Raw genomic sequence first — 25639 nt, 5'->3', positions numbered from 1 at the left:
TGTTTTGCAGCTATATGATAAAGTCTAAAATACCATGAACTAAAACAGTGCATAAAGAATGAGGTAGTGTTTATAATTTATTCATAAATAAGAGAGAAAGAATGTTTCAAATCACTGAATATGAACTTTTAGCAATCTGCTACATTGTAAACTGGATACCCAATTATTTTCAAGCCTCAGATCTTTTGGTTGAGCAGTGTATAATCACTAAAGAATAAGCTAATTTCTAGAAAACATACTGACTTCTACAAAAGTTTAATTTTGGCATCATACTCAGCAAAGGCATTATGGGCTAGCGACCTTGTTCCTGTGCTGCACTGCTCTAATGTTAACATCTAATATTAACAAAGGTATTGAACTAAAGTAGAAATAAAGTCAAAGAACTTCAGTATTTCAAATTTGCAGCAATTTCAGCAGTTATCTTGTGTGCAAGCACAGTACATTCTAAACCTATTAATCTTGGGCATTTGACCGAAGTCAGAAGCAAAAATGTATACCTGGACAAGCAGTAATGTTTATTAACCAACAATCCAGTAAGTCTTTAATCAATTCAAGCTCTACTCAAATTCTGATGTAAATCTTTATTGTCAACTAAATTCCATTACACTACAAAGAACAGTAAAATAATGGTACATCAAAATGCAGAAATAAACTTTGAAAGACTGCTAGAATAAATAAAATTTACTATTTTAATCAAATTTACTATGAAGCTTCAGTTACCCCTTCCCATCCTCTTCTCAGTACAAAATCTCTTCTGAACCCTTCATTTGATAAACGACCACAGCTACATGCAGGCAATTCCAACAGTGGAGATAATTAATCACGTTATCCAAAATTCACTGAGGATTTTGCCTGCAGAAATGTTGTAGTGCACAATGAGCCTTTGCAAATCTTTCCCCTCTGGTCACGTTAATCTCAGCCGTGCAGTAACTGAAGACATTGCTACCAGCTATCACATCTTCACAGCTGCTCTCTTGGAAGTATGTTTATTATCAGTATTCTTGGACCTTTGTAATTAATTATTAACTGGACCTGGTTTCTTACAAGTTACTTTTTTTAAATATAGTTGTTGGAATCCCCACAATATTAGAAATCAAGAATCTTGCATTTAAAGTCAGTCAAATATGTATACAATTAAAAAATCTAGTATTTAAAGTTTTTGGGGAAAACAATATTCTTACTTAACATGTCTAATTAACACAGGTAAATATCAAAAGTAGAATCAAGGTCAAGCTGTGTTCAGTTGTCTGCTGGACATCAGGGAAACGTTGCTGCAACTCGAATTCAACAGTTTGAATTGTTCGCTTATGATTGGATTGAATTATGCTTCGCTAATTTGTTGAAATAGAAATGCTAAATAAAATCAAAAACAAGAGCCACATGTTTTGTTGCTTACTTGCAAATCTGATAGTGAACTTGGCATTATTTCAATACGAACTGGTTAAGACAAAAGGCAAAACCTCCAACAAACCAGCCTGAAAAAATATAACACTTATATAAGGAATAGGAGTAAAAAAATGATGGTTGCCCTCTTGCATTTTGGTAGCTAGAAGTCAGAGTTTGCAAAATAAGGCTCATTACTAAAACCGTACTAGACTGATTATTCCCCTAAAATCTGGCATTTAAAATACAATGCTGAAATCGAGATGGACATTTTGGAACACCAGTACTGCTCCTTTAAAGTCATTAAAAGGAAAGAAATAAGCTTTTCAGATTTTAACATACAGCAAAATTTTAACAGAGGGAGCCACTGGTAATTATAAGTACAAGTTAGCAAAGGTCCAATAAAAGGTGACGACATATCAGGGAGCACTCCATTAAACATGCTGCAGAAAAGTGGTTGCCACTGACACAAGCTGAAAACACCCCGTGCTCATAGGTGGTTAATATGGCACTGCTACAAGTCTCAGAGAAACAGCCAACTTGCAGTGTTCAAAAGGAAAAGGGCACTCCACAGAAATAGGACAATTCAGGACACATCTGTGAATGAAAAGAAAAAAATGTGTAATTCTAGGATGGTTGAGACATTTTAATATTTGCTTGCTGTTAAAGATAAATACCACCCAGCCCTTTTAGAACATAGAACATTTCTCTACAGAGATTGTGTTACCCTCTAGAAGTATACAAGTGGCACAGCACTTAGAGCTGCCACAACAAAGCTCAATGAGCTGGGTTCAATCATTTCATTCTGATAGGATATGGGCAGCATGTCTTCACATAATGACAATATGGTTTTGATCTGTGACCATGCTACCAAGAGGTTGCCTCATACTGATCTTAGAAAACTAAACCAATGGCAATACAAATTTTAAAAACTAAGCAAACAAGGGGGGCTCATATGGAAAGGGCTCTGCTCAACTTGTAATCTAAAAGTTCCATATTTCATTGAACTCGAAGCTCCAGTTTATGGATTATATTATAAATGCAAACTTATTTAAAATCTTAGACGTAAATGAATTGGTAAGAATAACATTTAAGTAGCCCCAGTACCAATAAAAAATGTTTACTGTTAAGAAAGTACTTCATGGCACCCCTCTCCCCCCCCCCCCCCCCCGAGATGACCATGCCTCAATGTGTGCATCAGGGTTGGGAGGAACGGCTATGGTGTGCAATGCCTGCGTTTCAGAAATATGCTTCTTATCTGAAGGAAAATAAAGAAACCCCACCCCACACTCAAAAGAACTGGCTGTTGAACAGGAGGATCTTGTCCTCTCAGTCAAGGATATGCAACTCAACTAAAAACCGGAATCCAGAGGTTAGAAAATTAGAAATGCCATTTAGCTATATACATACAGCTGGCAGGTTGCTCTCCATATCGTCGCATAATCTGGTCATGCGTGAACTTCACAAAAGTATCATATTGTTCTGAAATAAAAAAAGTTTGGATCAAGTCTCTAACAACACTATCACCATATTAGATGGTGGCATATAAAAGTTGAATAAAATAAATAGATTTTATACAATTGAGTATATCATTACAGGTAAGTGAATGATTCAAAAAATCTTGATTGCAGCCTACCCTCAAAATAGCACCTCTCCATCCTTCTGATTCATAAATTAAACGAATACCTTTATTAGCCAGTTCTACCTCAAAAACTACTGACTAGAAAAGATGAGAGATTGTTCATTAAACTAAATTTCTGTTTTATTGTTAAGGCTCATGACAAAAAATCCACAAAAACTAAGCCTGACAAATTGCAAAAGCCCCTTCCAGTGGTTCTCAGTTCTGTAGAAGAATGCCAGGAAACTTTCTCAATCCCATCCCATTCACTTCGGTGCTACCAAAACCTTAAATGAGCCTTTAGACCACAATACTGCTCCTGCTCAGCACTTCCAGAAACTCTAGCACGGTAGAGCAAAACATGACAAAGGCACAAGATATACAATGCATATTCTGCCTTAGCAAAGTTTCAAATGACTTATTTTCACATTATTTTGAAAACTATAGCATTTACAAATAGTAAAATGTCCAGGTACAGACTCTGCAATTGGTGTAACCCCAACCACCAACTTAGTAGGGGCTTACATTCCAAACCTAAAGGACATTCATATAAAAATCCTTTAAAGTAATAGAAAACAAATTTCCATGACAAAAATTGAGAAACTTTTGCAAAATGCAGGCAGACATTCTACACTTTGGTGGTGCTGGAGGACAGGAGTTTAATGACCCATACTTAGCAGTCAGTTCAGAGTCATAAGATCATGATACAGGAGCAGAAGTAGACCATTCAGCCCCAACGAGTCTGTTCTGCCATTCAATCATGGGCGTATCCAATTTTTTCCAGTCATCATCACTCCCCTGCTTTCTTTCCATACCCTTTGATGCCCTGGCTAATCAAGAACCTATCTATCTTTGCCTTAAATGCACCCAATCACTTCACCTCCACAGCCGCTTGTGGCAACAAATTCCACAGATTTACTAACCACCCTCTGACTAAAGTAATTTCTCTGCATCTCTGTTCTAAATGGACGTCCTTCAATACTGAAGCCCTGCCGTCTTGTCCTAGACTGCCCTACCATGGGAATTAACTTTGCCATATCTGAGTTGTGCAGATCAGAAACAGGTCTCTCCTCTGCTAAGTCTATGTTGACCATCAGGCACCTATTCATACAAATCTTACATTTATTCTCAGCACCCCCCCCCCCCACAAAACAAACCATTGGTATTTATAGCGGCAGATTAACCTACCAGCATACATTTGGGATGTGGGAGAGGGGAAGCCCACACATAAATGAGAATATGCAAGATCCGCATGGTCATCACTGAGATTAGGATTGTGTCTGGGTCAGTGTCTTATCTGCTACCTCCATTTGCCACGAGTGGGAACTTGCTGCTCTCCCAAAGTTGGGAGTTGCTTCTCATACAGTAACAGTATTACATAAGCACCATATCTCAAAGTAGACGGATTGGTGCCTGGTAGTGGGCAGTTTGGAGCAAGGTTCCTTGGGTCCAGCAAGTCCAAATCAATGAAATAAGTGGAAATGTCCTAGTGGTTGGGTTATCAGGACTCACTTCATATTTTATGAGATTGTTATGGGAAGTGAAATGCATTTCCACATTTTGCCCTACCTCCACCCCCACCCCCACTCCAAAGCAATTTCTGGAGGAACTCAGAGAATCAAGCAGCATCTGTGGAGACAAAGAATTCTGAAATGACAACCATTCCTTGACTTCCAGAGATGCTGTCTGAGACACTGTTCCTCTATCAGTTTGTGATTTTTGTTCCAGACTTCAGAATCTGCAAGAGAGAAAATATGCTAAGCTCCATCCATGCATCTTTTTCACCTCCATCCATAATTAATGTCTTTAAAGTAAATCAAAAACTATAGGTTCACACAGGACCATTCAGGGTTACCTGCCAGCTTTGTATCCAGTATTTCTTCATATTCTTCGCGGACTTTCTCTTCTCGCTCTTTAATCAGGCGTTCACAGATTATTCCAACTTGCCTCAATGTGAACAATGGCTGGTCTTTCTTTGATTGCGGTGACAATGATCCAGATGAAGTGCCTACAGTTTATTTAAAAATAAGTACACACTTATTGTCGACCAATATTTAACAGGAGGAAGCAAACATTTCAGGGATCTTCCCAGAATTCTTAAGCATTCATCATTCTGCAATGTTAGAGTCAGAGAAGTGCAGCACAGAAACAGGCCCTTTGGCCCATTTAGTCCATGCTGAAAACATTTAAACTGCCTACTCCAACAACCTGCACCGGGACCATAGCCCCCCATATCCCTACTATCCATGTATCTATCCAAACATATTGCTGGGCATTTTACCCAAACTATTGCAAAGGCATGCATTCAAAAATCGTCAAATAGTACTGTAAAAAGTGCAGACACTTAAAATAAAGGAAAAATACAGATCCAGGAAAAGTAGACTATAAAACTGAAAAATAACAACTTACTACACACTACACAAGTATACCTTACATATGGATTCTGTAGTACTTGCCAAATGGTTGGAAATTGAATCAAATGCAGTATTTTAGTCTTGAAAAATTTATGAACTGTAAGAAGGAATTTCTCTCTCCGGTTTAACAGTCAACAGCAGTGAAACCCTGCACCCTTTAAATGAAACACTTGCTGCTTGCAAGTCATCCTTGCAAAACTTCACAGCTTAAATCCCAAAAGTCTCCATCCTAGAACTCTTCAGTACCTTCATCAGATGGACTGCTGCAGTTCAAAGTGGCTCATTACCACTTTAAAGGTAAAGACAGTAGGAAATAAATGCTGGTTTTGCCAACAATGCTGGTTCTGATAACTAAAACATCCTAAACTTAAAGAAAATTTAAAAGCAAATGTTATTGTCATCAGCTGTCCTTATTGCTCAAATTAGCTGAAAACGAGCTGACCTGCTTTATGACATCAATAGCAAGGATCCCCTAAGCAATTGAGGGGGCTAATGTTTTAGGAGAGTGACAACAGATTAAAAGGTCCACACAATTCAGCTAAGCAGAATTTTTAATATTAGGAACCAGACAATAACCAAAAATCATTCCATCTTTTAATTCGACACAACGTCCTTTATTTATTAAACAATTTTAGGTTAGAGGGCTGCAATCCCTAGACACTGCCTAATCTGGTAAATTATTCCCAAAGGAAAAGTAAGATTCAATTTTGGGTCACCAAATAAAAAAAGATCACAATACATTTCAAGCCTGAAATAGCAAGCAAAACAACTATGCATGCTGACTCAGAGAACCTGGGGATAAATGACCAACTGCTGAGGAACTGGGGGGGGGGAGAGAACAGAACTAAAAGGTAAAAACAGGCTATCTAAAATAACTGCTTCAGGTCAAAACAAGACAGCACAACTTTGGCTGTTATGGGGTAACTTGAAAGTAAAAGTCAGTGATAGCAAAAAAAAACAACCAGAAATGTGAAGCGATGTAAAGTGTCTAGAGAGAATGAAGCTGTGGTAATGAGACAATCCTTGATTCACTGATGGGGTGCATCGATGGTTAACAGCTTTTAAGTGAAATGTTACAAATAGACGGGAAGGGGCTAGGCAGCATGCAGGCAGAGTATTCATACAGGTGGAGAATGCCACATTTTACACTTTTTTGCAGAAATACGAGCCTGTCATAAAAACGATCAATCAAAAACAAAAATTAGACTAGCACAATTTTTTTTTAAAGTAACAAATCAGTAATTAGGAATAGTCACTAGATAAAATCTTGAATAACTGAACTACTGATCACAATACCAGCAATACCCAGAATGCAAATTTAATGTAACAAAATTAACAACTTTTGTTGTAAGGCAGCCCATGCTATGGAATGAAGCAGTCAAGAAATAGAAGTGGAGTAAGCCTTCAAGCCGGTTACATTCAAAACCATGACTGATCTTTTATCTCATATTGCTGAAAATCCCATATGCATCAATTCTCTTCACATCTAGAGTTTTAATTGCTTTTCATCCTGATTATATCTCATAATTCTTTAAGTCTTCTTGGGTAGATCATTCCATAACCATCTTCAGTGGGGAAAAATTCCTTTCTGCCACATTTTGAAGCTGCAATTATAGGTTTCAGACATCCCAGACAGAAGAAACATCATTCTTATCTCTACCCTATTAAAACAAGTTGTTCTGAGGAGGTTACTTCATTTTTCTAGAGTGTAATATGTTCTCAAAACAGATTATTATATCATACAAATCAGTTAAAACTTAAATATATTTCCACCCCGTTAATAGACCAAACCTGTATACAATATATTGCAGTCTTACTTATTCAACTGCAATTACATCTCTTTTCCCCTTGTATTCAAAATCCTCCTGTAATAAAGACCAACATGTAGATACAGAAACCTAATTTGTTTCTATCTCAAAGAAGAGAAAATCTGCAGATGCTGTAAATCCAAGAAACACACACAAAATGCTGGAGGAACACAGCAGGCCAGGCAGCATCTACAATCGACATTTTGGGCCGAGACCCTTCAGCAGGACTGTTTCTATAGCTGTATATTAGATTTCAGTAATTAATGGTCTCAGGGCCCCCTAGACACCAGTCTCTTAACAGTTCAAAAAAAAACTCTCCCTCCCCCACCAAATCAGTGAATTACTTCACCTTCGCCCACAAGACATAGGAGCAGATTTAGGTTATTCAGCCCATCCAGTCCAGTCCACCATTTCATCATGGCTGACCCCAGATCCCATTCAACCTCATACACCTGCCCTCTCACCATATCCCTTGAGGCCACGACCAATCAGGAATCTATCATCTTCCTCTCTGTGTACACCCACAGACTTGGTCTCCACTGCAGGCTGTGGCACAGCATTCCACAGATTCACCACTCTTTGGCTTAAAAAATTCCTCCTTACTTCTGTTCCAAAAGTTTGCCCCTCAGTTTAGAGGCTGTGCCCTCCAGTTCTGGATACCCCCATCAGCGGGAACATTCTCCCCACATCCATCTATCTAGTCCTTTCAACATTCGGTAGTTTCAATGATATCCCCTTGCATTCTTCTAAATTCCAGTGGGCACAGACCCAAAGCAGCCAAACTCTCCACATATGTTAACCCTTTCATTCCTAGAATTATCTTCATGAATCTTCTCTGAACTCTAATGACAACACATCCTTTCTGAGATAAGAGGCCCTAAAAGTTTGACAATACTCCAAGTACCGCCTGACTAGTCTCTTATAATGCCTCAGCAGTATCTTGTTTTTATAGTCTATTTCCCTTGAAATAAATGCCAACATTGGATATGTCATCTTTACCGCAGACTCAACTTGTAAATTAACCTTCTGGGAGGCTTGCACAAGGACTCCCAAGTCCCTTAGCACCTCTGATTAATTTTCTTGCTATTTAGATAACAGTCTGCAGTATTGTTCCTTTTACCAAAATGCATTATCATACATTTCCCAATACTGTGTTCCATCTGCCACTTTTTTGACCATTCTTCCAATTTGTCCAATTCCAGCTGCAATCACATTGCTTCCTCAGCACTACCTACTCCTTCACCTATCTTCGTATCATCGGCAAACCTTGCCACAAAGCCATCATTTCCCTTATCCAAATCATGGGCAAACAATGTGAAAAGTAGCGATCCCAAAACTAACCCCCGATGAACACCACTAGTCATTGGCAGTCAACCTGAAAAGGTCCCCTTTATTCCCACTCACTGCCTCCTGCCTGTCATCCATTCCACTACCCATGCCAGTATCTTTCCTGTAATGCCATAGGATTTTATCTTAAGCGGACTCATGTGAGGCACCCCATCAAATGCCTTCTGAAAATCCAAGTAAATGACATACACTGTCTCTTCTGGTTACTTCCTCGATGAACTCTTAACAGAATTGTCAGGCAAGATTTCCCTTCACAGAAACCATGCTGACTTTGGCTTATTTTTATCATTAATCTCCAAGCACTCCAAAAACTCATCCTTAATAATGGACTCCCAACACTTTCAAACCACTGAGGTTAGACTAACTGGGCTATAATCCCCTATCTTCCCTTTTTAAAGTGTGGAGTGACATTTGTAATCTTCCAGTCCTTCAGGACCATGCAGAATCAAGTGATTCTTGAAAGATCATGACCAAGGCATCAGTCATCTCTTCAGCAACCTCTTTCAGGACAATGGGATGTAGCCCTTCTGCTCCAGGTAATTTATCCACCTTAAGACCTTTCAGTTTGCCTAGCACTTTTTCCTCTGTAATAGCAATTGCTCTCACTCCTGCTCCCTGACACTCATGGACCTCTGGCATATAGCTAGTGTTTTCCATAAGACCATAAGATATAGGAGAAGTAGGCCATTCGGCCCAGTCTGCTCTGCCATTCAATCAGTTTTCCACAATAAAGACTGAAGCAAAGTACTTATCAAGTTCATCTGCAATTTCTTTGTCCCCCATTACTATCTCACCAGAATTCATTTTCCAGTGGTCCAATATCAACTCTCACCTCCCTTTTGTTCTTTATATAACTGAAAAAACAGTATCCTGCTTTATATTATTGGCTTGTTTGCCCTCATATTTTGTTTCCCTTCTTACAGCTTTTGTATCTGTCAGATCCTCACCCCTTCTATTTGGCACTGTGGGGCCTCAGCTCAGATGTTGCAGAATCCCAGAATTTATTAACTAATAATCATTGTACAGCAGACAAATTCTATTTCTCATTTAATGTGAAGAAATACACTTAACTAGTATAGTTTTATTTATTTCTATTGTAGCCAGCAGAATAATTAAATCAAACACCACTTCCCTTTCGTAAATTCATATCACCCTTGCCTAGTAAATTTATAATCTTCTGAATGCTTGGGTATCATTTAATAGAGGAAACATTTTTCCTATTACTGGTAATGGCTGTTTATCTGTAGTACTATAACTCACTTTCTTTTCCTATAGTGTGAGGCTACTTTGGATTTAACACTATCCCAAGGGCCTAAGATTTCAATTTCATTTTTCCTGTAGTAACTGGAGCTACTCACAATAGGACAGGCTTATTCACCATACTGTTTCCCGTAATTTCTTCCTAGCAACTCATTAAAATAAAATTTGATCATTTATACTGAATCACTTCAGCACACTCAACTGAAACACCAAACCCTAAACTACATTTCAAATGTTCAGATCTCTGCACTGTTGAAGATGTTCAGTGCTTATGATCTACCTCCAATCACCATTATACCCTTCTTCCCAACAGATTACATTCGGTCTTGGAATAGCTTTCAGTTGCACCAACCCCAGCTCAGCTAAAACCATTTGCAGTCTTCTGGTAACATAGAAAACCAGTCCTATTCTCCCCTAGAAACAGTCCAGTCTCATGCCCCTTGATATTTCCAAAGCCCAGCCATCTTGTCAAATTTCTCAAGCTGAAGAGATACTCATACTAAGAACCCAAAATTCACACTCAAGTAACCACTCACAAGTCAAATTCCACTCACTTTTCAAATGGCCAAGCTTTCTTTCCTCAGTTACTAATCAGTCCTTTCTGACCCCAAAAGCTCAATCCCCTGCATTCCCCAAGCAACCCTTTTTGTTCTTGTGGAATGTTATAGATTTTCCATACTCGAGCTCAATAACCAGCACATTGCCTCCCCTCTGATGTAGATATTATCATAAAAACAAACAAGCCAAGACAAAAATAACAAAACCAGCCCCTAAGACAGTGCAGCCATTATGTACAACACAAGGCAAGTGGAAAATATGACAATTCAAAATCCCATGAAATATTAACTATTCCATAGAAAGCATACAACCTTTGTAACATATTGCAAAGCTGATGCAGATTCAAATTGCACACACTAGTATCTTATTAAATAGTAGTTCAGCAAAAGTAATTACTATTAAGTAGCAAAGGATAGGATTTTTTTTAACCACAAATTAAAAGGCCTTGTCAAAATAAGCTCATTCAAAATAGTTCCAAAGTATAAGCAGCTAAAGGACTCCATTGTGAATAAGTTTTACAGATGTGCTGCCAACAGCAAGACTGCAGACAAGCTGGAAATACTAAGATATCCAGTATCAATTATATGCTCCAAAGGAAGATCCAGCTATTATCTCTCCTCCTACCACCCTCTGTTACAAACATACACAAATCAGGATTTCACCTTTAAGAACTGACAGTAGCAAAACAAGAGACCGTTTCATATCCAGAATATACCCAGCTCTTCATTACCCATAGCCCACAACCTTTTCTTCATCTAGGAGGTTCCATTGTACAATAGCCACATTTAGAACTGAGATATCCCAATAAATTGATGGATCCGAGGTACCTTTCTAGATCCGTGTCAATTTATTTTGTTCCATGTACACTTGAAACCCAGCCTTTAAATAATAATCTGCATATTATTGTTTTCAATGTAGCTTTTTCCTTGCTGGCTCCCTTTGATGCCACTTGTATCAATTACTGCAAAATAATTTTTCATAATCTTGTAGAAACCAGATCCAAACATCCACTCCTCCACCATCAGCCTCCCACAGCATCCTACAAGCTTATATTAAAACAGCAAACTACAAAAGCACCCAGGTTTTAATAATTTGATAGCTTCTATGTAGAATCTGCCAAAAAAAAAATTCAATTCCACACAGAAAGATCTAGGAAGATATCAACTGAGATATGTTATGTGCACTACCCCTTCCCAATTCATTTTGGGATTCTATCCTGTGTACAGGCAGTAACAAGAATTATGGTGTCAGAAAATATTGCTATGTAGTGTGAAAAATGAAAACTGCTATACTCATGTCACTCTACAGATTATAAATGTCCATAGGATGGGGCCATCTCATTGCTTTAACATCAACAGCAGTGTATGGGTTTAGGCGTACAGCATGAAAACAGGACCTTCAGCCCAACTTGCATATAGCAACCGTGTTGTTTCCTTAACCTAGTCCCATTTCCCTGCATTCAGTCTATACCCTCTAAACCTTTACTATCCAGGTACCTATCAAAGTTGTAACTGCATCCAACGTTGATGTCTAGCAGCTTGTTCCATCTGCCTACCACCCTTTGTGTGGAAAATCTGCTCTCATGTCCTTTATCTCTTTCCCTGCTCACCTTAAACCCATGCTTTCTAGCTTTAGACTACCCCATCTTGGTGTGGGGGCAAAAAGAAAATAAATTGACCTTAACCATGACTCTTATGAGTTTGTGAATGTCAATAAATCACCCTTCCGTTTGCAAAGAGAAGTAGTCTCAGCCTATTCAGCCTCACACCTTAAGCTCTCCAAAACCCAGTAAGTAACATCCTTGTGAAAATTTTTGGCACATTTTCCAGCTTAATGACATCCTTCCTGTAGCCAAAGTGCATTTTCACCAACATCCTGTATAGTTGTAGTATGACATCCCAACTCTTGTACTCAGTACCCTGACCAATGAAAACAAGTGTGCCAACATTCTTCATCTTGTCTACCTGGGTCTCCAATTTCAGCAAATTATGGTCCTTCTGTTCTACAATACTTTTCAAGGTCTACTATTTACTGCACGCATCCTCCCCTGGATTAACTTTAAAATGCAATGCCTCACAAATGTCTCGAGTTAAAATTCCTTTTGCCAACCTCTGGCTCACTTCGCAACTTGTAAACTTAAATAACTCTCTTCGCTGCCTACTTCAATTTTGGTATTCATTGAAATAGATAACAGTGACACAATCCCGGTGACATACTACTGGTCATACACCTCCAATCTGTAAAATAAAGCCTCCACTGCCTCCTTCCACCAAGCTAATTTGGTATCCTGAGTTCCATGTGATCTCACCCTCTACACCAACTTGCTATACAGCCCTTGTTAATCCTCTTGGTCATTTCATCAAAAAACTCAAAATTCATAGAACACAAGCGTGTCGATCTCCAATATCAACCCAACCCTTCCCTCCCACGTAGGCAGATAGCTGAAAGAAAAATGGAAGCAAAATAGCTAAGAGTCTCTTAAGTCCTTAATGCACCTGTCTCTACCACCACCCATGGTAGTATGTTTCATGCACCCACCACTCTAAAATAAACCTACCTCTGACATCTCCCTATACTTACCTCTAATCATCACCTTAAAATTATGTCCTCTCATATTAATCATTTCCATACTGGGAAAGAGTCTCTGGCTCTCCACTCAATCTATGCCTCTATCATCTTGTACACTTCCAACAAGCCACTTCTCATCCTCCTGTGCTCCAAACAGGAAAGTCTTGATTTGTTCAACCCATCTTCATAAGACATGCCCTCTAGACTAGGCACCACCCTGGTAAATGTCCTCTGCACCCTGTCCAAAGCTTCCATATTCCTCCTATAATGAGGGCAACCAGAACTGAACACAATATTCTAAATGTGGCCTGAGCAGGGTTTTATGGAGCTGCAATCTTCCCTTGCAGTTCTTGAACTCATTCCCCAACTAATAAAGGCCAACACATCATTCATCAACTTAACAACCCTATCAACTTACACGGTAGCTCAGAGATCTATGGTTGTGGACCCCAAGATCCCTCTGTTCCTCCACACAGCTGAGAATCCTACCATTAACCCTATATTCTGCCTTCAAATCCGACCACACTTTTCCCCTCGTTGAACTTGATCTTCTCAGTCCACCTCCGCATCCTATCAATGTCCAGTTATACTTATGATGCTTCTACACTATCCACACCACCACCAACCTTTTTCATCTGCAAACTTACTAACCCACCCTTCCACTTCCTCAACAGTCATTTATAAAATTCACAGAAAAATCCCAGAACAGCTCCCTGCGGTACACTATCAGTCACTGACTTCCAGGCAGAACATGTTCCATCCACAACCAGCCTCTGCCTCCTATGGGCAAGCTAATTCTGAATCCATATAGCCAAGTTTCCCTGATCCCATGCCTCCGAACTTTCTGAATGAGCCTAACATTAGGGGACCTTATCAAAGGTCTTAATAAATTCTATATACACCACATCCACTGTTCTACCTTCAATGTGCTTTTTTCACATTCTCAAAGAACTCAAACAGGCTCACAAGGCATGACCTGCCCCTCACAAAGCCATGCTGACTACCCTAATCACAATATGCTTCTTCAAACCCTCATAAATCCTGTCCTAATTATCTGCTGCCTCATTTTCATCCTAACTGGGATATAGACAATATCCGAAAACTTTTTCTTTCCATAATCTCTTTTAGCACCTTAGGTCAATATAGCAGTCTGCTTGTTGTGACAGGTTTTTTTTTTAAAGAAACCTATCAGGCACATCTGCTTTCAAGGATATTTATTAATTACAAGAGTTGCATAAGCATATTACTGATTTCTAGAAACATTAATTTAAATATTAAAACTAGCATAAATGATCAAATCACAATTTTAGTCTGAAAGAATAATTATGCAGGATTCAGTTTCTAATTCCCTCCCCCCCCCCCCCCACCAAACTGGCACACACAGTTACATATAATATTACACATGACAAACTCAGATATATTATCATTAAGGTCTATTCTGCAGAAGGGAACACTGTGTACACTGAATAGTCTGCATTGTGATGTAAAGTTTTTGGTCGATTTAATAGTACTCATCACAATCATTTGATTATAATTGCAGTGCAATGTTATTTTAACAGTACATTACTAGCAAAACAAGGCTTTACTTCCCAATATCCATGCTGCAAGTGAACAAGACAAACAATTATACAGATTATATCAGATATACAGGTTCGGCTATGTAGCTTCGTACATTCAAACATCAAGATTACACAAATTGAGCACATTCCAAAGAATACAATACATGTTATGGCTTCATTTGACAATTAACCAGAGGCGGATCCAGGTTATCCACTTTAAATCAAGGAAGAAACATTTGTAATCTACACTTAGATGTCTCCATTACTCTTTGTAGGTAAGATCAACTTCATCAGTAGTAAAAACACTTTAGCAAGGAATCTGGGTAACCACATTTAAGATCACACACCTTGCAAAACTGGTCCATTTAAAACTGGAATTTGGGACTGTCCGTCACTTGAACAACTGCCCTCCGACTGAGGCAGGAAACTTTCTAAATGTCTCCTTTTCTGAATGCGTTTGTACTCCTGTTTTATGTTGTGAAGAATTTGTTCTGGAAAAAAGACAAAACTCATGTTAATGAAAGGAATCATATAATACCCATATTTAAAAAGTTTATATGCTTGGCAAAAAGGGTAAAATGGAATGCTTAATTATTTAAACCAATTAAGTTCAAAGTATCAAAAAATTATTCAACACATTAGCATTTAATAGTTCTACTGACCATTTTATTCTGGAATTAATCAAATGGCAATTGCTAAAGAAAAAAGATAGCATTAATTAAATATGCAGTAAATACACACTTGTGTATCAGCAAGACAATTCCAGCCAAGCATCCTGAAGTGAATCTTAGACAAAATAGAGAAAAGAATGAGGGGGAAAGACATTTGCAAGTTTCTGGATCAGTAACATTAAGACACAAAAATAAATGAGGTTTTATTCAATGTCTTACTTTGTCCAAAGTGGTGTAGTGAAGTAGAACTCCAAACCTCAAACTTATAAAGCCAGTCATCTACCTTGGCAATCAGATATACTTAATAAACTGTAAAGCACTGAACTATGTTTTCTGAATATTTAACTTTGTGATGTCCTTAATGAAATATTTTTCAAATGGTTAAGTTGGGAGGAAAAAGAAACCAGAAATCATACCAAGGATTAACCAGACAAGGCACCCAAAAACAATAAGAATTATTTACTCTGGACTTTGAAATAAAATTAGAATGGCAGGAACAGTCATTATAGTAACAAGATTATGAAAGCAATCATTATAATTCCACTTACACAAAAGACTAATGGGTTTTATGAAAAGGAAACTCAAATTGCAGAAGAACGTGCCAGATTTCCATCAAGTCAGTCCATTAGCAACCTGGGAACATCTGCATTATGAAAATGATTGCAACATAAGAGTTGGGTGCTCAGACAACAAAGAATTGATGTGGGATACAGTTTCCCTCCAAGATAAACATGTAGGAAGTGCCATTACTCGGAGGCCATTGCCAATACAGAGGTCTACATCTGTACTTTCACTACACCAGTCCAAACATCTTTGGCAACAATTGGCCAAATACAGCTTAGCCTATTAACTCCATCAGAAAAAAAATGCAAGAAGATACTTTAACACCCTCTCTAGAACCTTCACGTTTGGAAACTACAAATAAGGAAAGTGGAAAAGATGGGTGCAGATGGGGAAATCTCAGGTTATTCATTTGGGAATGAAGAACAGAATTTTTAATTTTTTTTTTAAAAAGGCAAGACACATTCTTACAGTACTGTACTGAAAGATGTCAGTTGACTTACTATGAAAGTGCTAGCACCTCCAACAGACAAGGCTATTTTCAGCTCTCAATCAACAGCCAAATAGGTTACACATCTTTAGGTGCTCACCTAGGTAACTTCTAAATGTGCAAGACCTTATCTTAATCCCCTTTGCAAGCAATGTAATTGTTCAGAGCTTTTCTTGTTGAGATCCACACAAGCTACAAATTCGCTACCCTCAAACTTTAGTCACAGAATTTACATTCAGGCACAATCCCATTATTTCAAGCAGTAAGGTCATGGACTGTATACAGAGGTAGTGTTTGCTATCTTGAGGCAAATTAGGATGGATAAATCCCCAGGGCCTGAGAAGGTGCTCCTTTGTGGGAGGCTAGTACAGAAATTGCAGGGGCCCTAACAGTTAATTAAAATCTTAACCACAGGTGAGGTGCTGGAGGAAAGTTAATGTTCTGTTGTTTTAAAAAAGCTCTAAGAATAAACCAGAAAATTATAGGTCAGTGAGCCTGACATCAATAGTGGAAAATTTATTAGAAAGTATTCTAAAGAACTTGATATAAAAGTATTTGGATAGACAGGGACTGATTGTCAAATTGAAAGTCAAATTGGCTTTGTGCATGGCAGGTCGTATCTAACCAATCCTGTAGGTTTTTGAGGAAATTACCAGGAAAGTTGATGAAGACAAAGCAGTGTATGTTGTCTACATGGGCTTTAGCTTGGCCTTTGATAAGGTTCCACATGGGCGGGTGGTCAAGAATGTTCAGTCACTTGGCATTCAGGATGTGATAGTAAATTGGATCAGACATTGGCTTCAGAGGAGAAGCCAGAGTGGTAGTAAATGGTTGTCTCTCTGACTGGAGGCCTGTAACTAGTGGTGATAACCAGTGCTGTGACTGGTTATCATCTGTATCAACAATCTGGATGACAATGTGATAAACTGGATCAGCAAATTGGTGCAATGGACAGCGAGGAAGACCATCAAAGCTTATGGCAGGATCTGGACCAGCTGGGGTAAAGGGCTGGGAAAAAAAAACAGTAGATGGAATTCAATGCAAGAAAATGTGAGATGTTGCATCCTGGGAGGACTAACCAGGGTAGAATTTAGACTGCGAGTAATGCAGTAGAAGGTTGTGTCGTTTGGAATTCAAGATGAGGTAGTAAATTGGATTAGACTCTGGCTTTGTATGAGAAGCCAGAGACTGGTAGTAGATGGTTGCCTCTCTGACTGGATGCCTGTTACTACTGGATTGCACATGATCAGTGCTGGGTCTGATGTTGTTTGTGAGGTATTGCATTTTGGTAGGACCACCACAGTGAACAGTAGAGTACTGAGCAGTGTGGTAAAACACAAGGATCTGGGAATTCAGGTCCATAATTCCTTGAAAGTGGCATCAGAGTAGATAGGATTGTAAAGTGAGCTTTTGTCATATAGCCTTCATAAATCAATGCATTGAATGCAGGAGTTGGGATAATGTTGAAGTTGTACAAGACATTGATGATCTATAATTTGGAGTACTATGTGCAGTCCTGGTCACCTACCTACAGGAAAGATCAAAGATTGGAAAAAGTGCAGGGAAAATCTCAATACCAGGACTTGATGATCTGAATTATGGAGAAAGGATGAATTGGACTTTATTTTCTAGAGTTTAGGAGAATGAGGGGAGATTTGACAGAAGTATAAAAAAATGAGGGTATTTAAAAGGGTAAATACAGCCAGGCTTTTTCCAAGAAGGTTGTGTGAAACTAGATCTAGACGTCATGGGTTAAGGATGAAAGGTGAAATGTTTAAGGGGAATGAACAAGGGGTAATTTTTCCACTCCTAATGTGGCAGGAACGTTGAACAAGCTGCCATTAGAAGAGGTGGATTCTGGTTCAATTTCAACATTTAAGAGAAACTTGGATGGGAGGGTATGGAGGGCAATAGTCCAGATGCAGGTCGATGAGACACGGCAGATTAGTAGTTCAGGATGGACTAGATGCAATGAAGTACCTGGCTGTGTTTTACGATTCCAAAATCATTCTAGAAGTCAGTTCTCCATCCTCTACATTCAACTATTCTTACTGTAAAGGGGTCCCTAACAGGAGAGTTAAAATAATTATAATTAAAGTTAATTAATTAAGCATTGAAAGACAAAACCTCAGGAAAAATGCCCAACTGCAGATTACAAGAACAATGAAAGGTAGCACAAATCAAAGGCTTATTAAGTTGCCAGGAAACACCAAGCCCAACAATTGGGAATATTGCATAATGTCCAATCATTAGTAGTAAACTAGCCAGAAAAAAAAACAAGGTTTCTTTAGTTATTTTTTTTTTTTTTTTAAATAGGAAGGGGGAAATATATTACAAACGGATGGAAAAAGGTATAAGGGAAATAAGGTAATGGTATAGGAAATAACATGTATTTTGTGTGTGTCTTACTAGAAAATGCCGAGAACAAAGGATCAGGTAAAAATTAAGCAAAAATTAATTTTGGTACAAGTTAAAAATCCTGCAAAATTTCAACCATTGCCTCATTGTGCCCCCCCCCTTTGAAGATTTACACAGATATCTCACTTAGCATTCATTCTCAAGAAAGAGCATCAATGGAATCAGTCTCATAAGGCTTGAGTAAACTACCTTGCCTACTACTGCAATAGGAATTAATCATATATCCAACAAGAAGTCATCCAGTTTTATGTAGAGATGGCCAATGAGGACTGCTGTGGAGAGAACTAGGTTGAGTGGTCTGACAGCTCAGTATGTGCAGCCATTGCTCAGGACTCATGGTATCTTCATGATCACCAGATCCAACAGCATCTCTCATTACCTCTCTTTGGAAGTGATGCAAGCTACTACCTCCTGCACTCTGCTGAGCTTCCTACCACAGGAATCTCTGGGCTGAGAGGGGTACTCAGCCAACAAGAGGGAAGACACCTGCTTCCTTTTTAAACCTCACCCCCCCCTCCCCATAATCCAATAAGTCTAACCTCCAAATAGCAAGGAGGCCTGCCAGTAAAGCTACAGCTTTGTAGTGCCAGAAACCAGAGTTTAATTCTGACTCCAGGAGCAGCATGCATATTCTCCTTCTGACCATGCAAGTTTCCCATCTTCCCACATTCCAGATTATAGGTTAATTGGTCATCATGAACTACCCCTAGTGAGTGACAGAATTAGGGAGATTTTTTTGTGGGGTGGGTGTAGTAAGGGAAGGATGCAGAATTTAGGAGTTACAGTGTAGCTAATTGTAGGCTGACGGACATGTTACCATGCTCTAAAGAAAACACATTGGGTACTGCAACTAGTATAGGTATCCACACCCAAGGATGTCTGCCTTGGACATTATACAGCTCTGAGTCACTAGACTCCTGGAGCAAAATGAGTTCTCTGAAAAGGACAGGGACAGCGAGTTAGCCTTATATTTACTGGTGTTTAGAATTAGAAGGACACAAAAGACAATGTAGTGTAGTGTACTGTAGTGTGAAGCAAAAAAAAATGAACTGCTGGATGAACTCAGCATGACAAAACAGTATATTGGAAGCAAAGGGAGTCAATATTTTGGTTTAAGACCCCGCATCAGGACTGGGATTGCACAGGAAATGAGAGAGCAAGGAGATCATAGACAATAGGATGGAATATCTCATGAGCGGGACAACAAATCAGTGAAGGGGTGGGGGGAGGGAGAGGTAGAGAAAGTGGCTGGAAGTGGAGACACTATAATTTGCTAAGGAAGTTGATAAGTAGAGAAGATGGGCAGACAGAAAGGGGCATAGTGTGTGGACACTGGACAGATGAGACAAGCTGGTTAATCAGGAGAATCCTGGTTAAGTGAAGTTGAAAAATTCAAAATCTATATTACTGGAGAAGGCTGAGGAAATACTGACTTATGTGGGAATGGGAAAAGAGAGGAGTGGAAATGACACACAAATGGAAGCATAGATGTTCCACAAAACAGTCACTTGTCTCAGAGGTAACCCTGATGAGTGTTTTGACAGCTGGATGACAAGAGGGCATTTCCTCAAATTTGTACTAAAATTGGAGTATCTGCTTTTATCAACATCCATTATCACTGAAAATGAACTGGATGCACAACAGGGTGTACAAGTGGGCTCACAGAAAGACAAACACTAATTTCCCAGTCAACTTGAACAAAATTAAAATGCAACAGTATCTATAGTAAATTACCCCAGAGTAAGTGGAAATAGCTACATGAATTACCCAATCATCTCCATCTCACACAGGAAGAGTCTTCATAATTAAACATGGTTTGCTTTATTCAGCTTAGCTTTCAAGAATGCATCTCACCTTCAATTTTCACAAATTAAGTTTAAGAGAATTAGTTCTTCCAACTGTAAAAATACATTACTGACCATGATTAGTTATTTTTCATATTCAGATTGTATCATTTTAATATTCTTGAAAGTTTTAATGAAGCCAATTTCCAAAAAATTGTATCGAACATTTAGTTTTCTTCATTAGCTAGTGACAGGTTTTTAAACTCACAATAAGCATCAAGCTGCCAGGTGGAATTTGAATTTGGGACTCCTACATAGTTAGTCCAGGCTCTTGATTTCTAGATTAGTACATTGACCATGTCACTATCACTGATGTATAACTAACTCAATACATCTGATACCAGAACATTAAGATCGTACTAACCTCTCCCCTATTAAATTTTCTTCAGTAGTTAATTATGGTAATTCCTAGAATAAGGCCTACATTTGACTTTAAAAATTACAGAACGTTCATCAGTACTTCTCCACTACAATAAAACTAAGAAAGCAACATCCAAATCAAACTCAAACATTAAACCTGATCTACAAATCCAAAGAAACTTTACACAAGTTTAGTAGAAGGAAAATCAAAATTCCTAAACAAGTCTATGTTAGGATTTTAGTTGTTAACAAATCAAAAACATTATACTGGAAACACAACACTCCAAAATTTTGCAGATGCTGAAAATCTTGAACACACAAAATGCAGGAGGAACTCAGCAAGTCAAACAGCATCTATAGAGTCTGGCCCACTGTTTTTTCCTATCAGATTCTCTCTTCTTCAGCGCTCCACCTATCACCTCTCAGCTTCTTGAAATAACCACCTCCCCAACTTCTTATTGTGGTTTCCTTCCTTTTTAATTCTGAGAGTCTCAGCCCGAAATATTAACTGTTTATTCCCCTCAATAAATGATGCCTGACTTGCTGAGTTCCTCCAGCAAGTTAAAGCTTCCTAACTAAAACCACAAAAGCTCCATTAGTAAATACGCAAGTTAATCACGCTTCCTTTCTGAAATAGATTCTGATCTCCAAGTAGATGTTTGCATTGCTATGATATCCACAGCCTATTCAAAATTTGGTGATTGAAGCAAACATTCAAAAGGCATAATCTATGTCAAGGGTACAAAGCTTTCTGGGTCAGAGTTACAACAGCAGGCAAAACTTTAGTAAATTTAGGCTAACTGGTGATTCTTACACAAAATAATTGACTCTTAAATGTCAAAGAGGGAGCAACTACAGATTCTCCCTAATAGATTTAAAACCACAGGTCAAATTACCCAATTCTCTGGCACCAATTCCTTTAAAACTCCCTGGAGTTTCAAGATATTAACCTTGCCCTAATGCAGTGACAATTCAGGATCACGCATCCTAATTGGGAGCCAAATTGATTGCCAGGATTTAATCACAGGGTGGGGAGGAGGGTGTGCAAAGAGATAGAAAGGGAGAAGAGGGCATTAAAAAGGGCTGAGAAGAACAGGAGAAAGAAAGGAACATTTTTGAGAAGAGGGGGTTAGGAGGGTAGGGGCAATAGCATGTTTGAACCATGTTACACTAGGAGCAGATAACAATTCGGAGGAACAAGGGACCAAGATCTAAAGCGGTACAGAGGGCTGATGGATGGAAACGCAGCAATCCAGAGAGGGGATCAGTCATTATGAACGAGTTGGTTTTAAGGACCTGTTTCAGTGCAGTACAATGCTACGACTGAGATGGAGGGGGCGGGGTAAGTGAGGATGGGATCTGCAAAGGGGGCGATGGAGGAATAAACGATTTAAGAACAAGTTAGGACAGTGACTCAGGGTGGTAAATAAAATAGAATGGTTGGGTAGCAAATCGTGTATACACATGTGCATAAATAAAGAGAGGTAGGTAGTGATATTGAAGTGGCAAGGGTTAGAGGGCCGCACGTAGGCAGGAGGGGCGCTGATCCAACAATGACAGTAGGGAGAGGGGCAACTGATCCAACAATGACAGTCGGGAGAGGGGCTACTGATTGAATAAGGCTGGATGCGGGGTGGGGTGATGTAAAAGAAAACAGGCAGTGATCCAGCTAGCCCAGGGAGTGATCGTGGCGGAGGTGAAGGAAGGTGCGAGGAACTGGTGCAATGTTGAAGGGCGGAAACGCTGTCTAAATCAGGGAGCTCCGGCACCGCTCCCCAGTCCCGGGGGCCTTACCAACCTGTGGTGAGGTGGGGAGTCACCTCTCCGAACGGTGACGGCTGCATTTTCAGGTACTTCTGCGGGGAGGCGGCCGAGCTGAGCGGGGTGCATCGCCTCCTTTTCGGCGACTGCGACGGGGGACTCAGCAGAGGGTCGAAATCGATAGTCCTTTTCAGTGTGGCTCCACAGGCCATGGCGCCGGCCGGGGTGGGGCAGCGAACGGGTCGAGTTCTCTGCTGATCGAACACGGGCCCTGGTCGTCGTCGCCGCCGCGACGCTTACGTCCCTCTGGGGAGAAGGAGGCGGCCGCCCCGTTACCGCCGAGCAACCGTTTCCTCGGCTTTCCTCTCACCGGTGCCGCACCCGCCTTAATCCAGTGTCTGCACGGGAGGATGGCTCCGTTCAGCGCAGTGATTTGCGTCCACTAGCCGAAGCGGTCGCGCCCCGCAGCAGCGCCGATGCCGATGGATTGCTCCGCTGGGGAGCCGCTACCTCTCCCTCTCTCGGCTTCTCGCTCCGCTATGGCGGAACCAGCCACAATAAACAACGCCAGCCTCGCTCTCAGCCCTGACACCGCAGCTGCGCACACGCCTGACCCCACCTCCCCACCGCCACGCCGCTCCTTGGGACTTGTAGTCTGCCAGGCTGCCGCTCAATGGCAAGTGAGCACAGTAAAACTACAAATCCCGAGATCCGGCACGACCAGAAGATGCCGGCTGCTATATTTAAATCCCTCATTGGTAAATTCAAGCAGCAACAAGGCTTGCTAAGTGATCAATGAGAGGGAGGAATCGGAGGAGCCCACCAGGAAATCCTTCTGGTGCCTTGCAAATAAGGAAGTGATTTTGAACGATTTTTGTTGTGTTATAATTACTGGTGAAATCTATGTCGTCCCCCAACCCCGCTATTACTAAATGGACGTTGCAAATTTATGATTGTTTTATACCTCAAAGTTATAGTTGATGAGCCTGTACGTTACTTGGGAGGTTTTCTGTAGTTAACAAGAGGAAAACATTAAGAAGTTTAATGCATAAGTACGTAATTGTTGTCTGTTTTTCACATTTCCTACATTTTACTCGCCAATATGGACGTCTTTGTTTCTATAAATAATTTTTTAAATAGAATTTATAAAATTAAATGACTTATTTAAGCAATTAGGCGTCCAATTGTTATATAGAAAGAATATTTTTAGACCGGTTGATTCTGCCCGGGGAATTGAAGGACGTATGAGAGAATAAATTGCAAGGATAGTGAAAATTGTTCACTAAAGACCTGGCTTGACCGAATACGTTGAATGGTCTCCAGCATTGAGATAAATTGGAAGAAGACGAAATCAGGCGTTCCCAAACTTTTTTTATGCCATGGACCAATATCATTAAGCAAGGGGTCCATGAATCCCTGGTTGGCAACCTCTGAATGGATCTCAAGTTTAAATAACATCTATAAAGAATTTTGTCAAAGACAGTCATTAAGGGAAGTCCAGAACTTGAGTTTATAGGCACAACTGCTCATAGTAAACTGTGAAAAAAAAGTGTGCATGAACCATAGTGATAGGATTGAACGGGAAGAGTTTTATTTACAGAGATAGAGAGGGCTTAAATGTGAGTATGTGGATTCAAAATGTGGGCCATGAGGTATCAAGAGTTAATGAAATAGAGTCCTTTCCTTTCATTGCAAAATGCTTTATAGGCAAATATACTTACAAGTGTAACGTAGGAAGCACAAGCCAATTTACTCACAGTGGACTTCAATAAACTGCCATATGAACTATATGATGGTGACCTGAGTCATTTTTTGTTTAGCCAGGACAGTAGCAAGAATTATCCGGTCTTCAGCATCATGACATGAACACTTTTGTATAAAGCATTGGGTAAATGGCAGGACTTTGGTATGTTGTTAATGCTGTGAACTGGAGATAATTTTCTCCGAACACAGGCAGATAATAATTTCTGTGCTGTTGGTAGTAGAGATGTGGTTAGATTAATGGCATGAAAATAAAGCAGGCACTAAACTGTAGACTCGAGAGAACTGATGGTGAGTGAGAGTTTGCTTCTGATTCTCAAGTCGAAATAAAAGTGTTTCTACAAACAGACTGTTTATCTCCCTTCTTACTGTGAAAAGAGTGATGGCTCTTTCTCCCTTGTCAGTGAGAGAGCCTGAGGGGTGTTGAACTGTAGTTTTTGATGGACTGTAGACCACGATCTCTCTTCGGGGCTTTGCTGGTACTGGCATGGTGCCCGGTGGGAGTGCTGATACTTTCTGCTAGAATAAGTGGGGCAGGGAGAGGGGAGGATAGATGCTGTTTATGGATGGGAGAGGGCAGGGGGCTTTGGAATTCTTACTTTTTTCTGTCATTCATTCTTCGGGGTTTTTCTTCTGTCTCGAGGATGTCTGCGGAGAGTAAGAATTTCAGGTCATATATAGTTTTCATTCTCTGATATTAAACGGAACCATTGAACCACTAAACTTACTCGTGTTAAGTAGAGTATATATTATTTCAGAACAAAATGAGCACTCATACCAAGTACAGAAATAAGCTAAAAAATAAGTCACCATTTAAAACACCACTTGTTTGAAGCAAACTCCAAATGAATATGACACATTTATTTATTCATAACTATGAAGAATCATCTACCAAGTTTTATTACAAGACAATGGGGCCTCAAGGTATTGAATATATTTAGATATCCTTGCTTGCTATGCAATTCTCTATCCCCTAGCCTATATAGATCCTACCAGACCGTTCACTGTACTCTTTTGAATGTGGTCTCCATAGTAACCTAGGCCCTGACATCAAGTTATATTATGATGTGTCATGGTCTCCGTGGTAATTTAGGAATCTTTTTTCCAGTCATTTCATATGGTAGCATCTCCCACACCACATTCTGCAGAGATGGGAATTGATTGTGTTTGACTTCCTCATTGTCACACCATGGTTTCTCCTTTCAGGCAATGTCGCTAAATTCTGAACTAATTTTAAGTGGCCTTATGTTATGTTTGC

General features: G+C 39.6%; 1 protein-coding gene across 1 annotated transcript; it reads right to left on the bottom strand.

Annotated features, from left to right (window-relative positions):
• Positions 1-566: 566 nt before the first annotated feature.
• akirin2 (akirin 2) lies at positions 567-23220 on the bottom strand. Its single transcript, XM_073056394.1, has 5 exons — positions 22658-23220; positions 14863-15006; positions 4857-5009; positions 2794-2865; positions 567-1980 (listed from the first exon to the last, which is right to left on the bottom strand). Exons 1-5 carry the CDS (start codon positions 22830-22832, stop codon positions 1970-1972), a joined length of 555 nt encoding a protein of 184 aa, XP_072912495.1. The 5' UTR covers positions 22833-23220; the 3' UTR covers positions 567-1969.
• Positions 23221-25639: the final 2419 nt, after the last annotated feature.

Source organism: Hemitrygon akajei, chromosome 9 (assembly GCF_048418815.1).
Source record: "Hemitrygon akajei chromosome 9, sHemAka1.3, whole genome shotgun sequence".
In the NCBI taxonomy this organism is placed as follows: domain Eukaryota; kingdom Metazoa; phylum Chordata; class Chondrichthyes; order Myliobatiformes; family Dasyatidae; genus Hemitrygon; species Hemitrygon akajei.
This window is presented reverse-complemented; position numbering and strand designations above follow the sequence as displayed.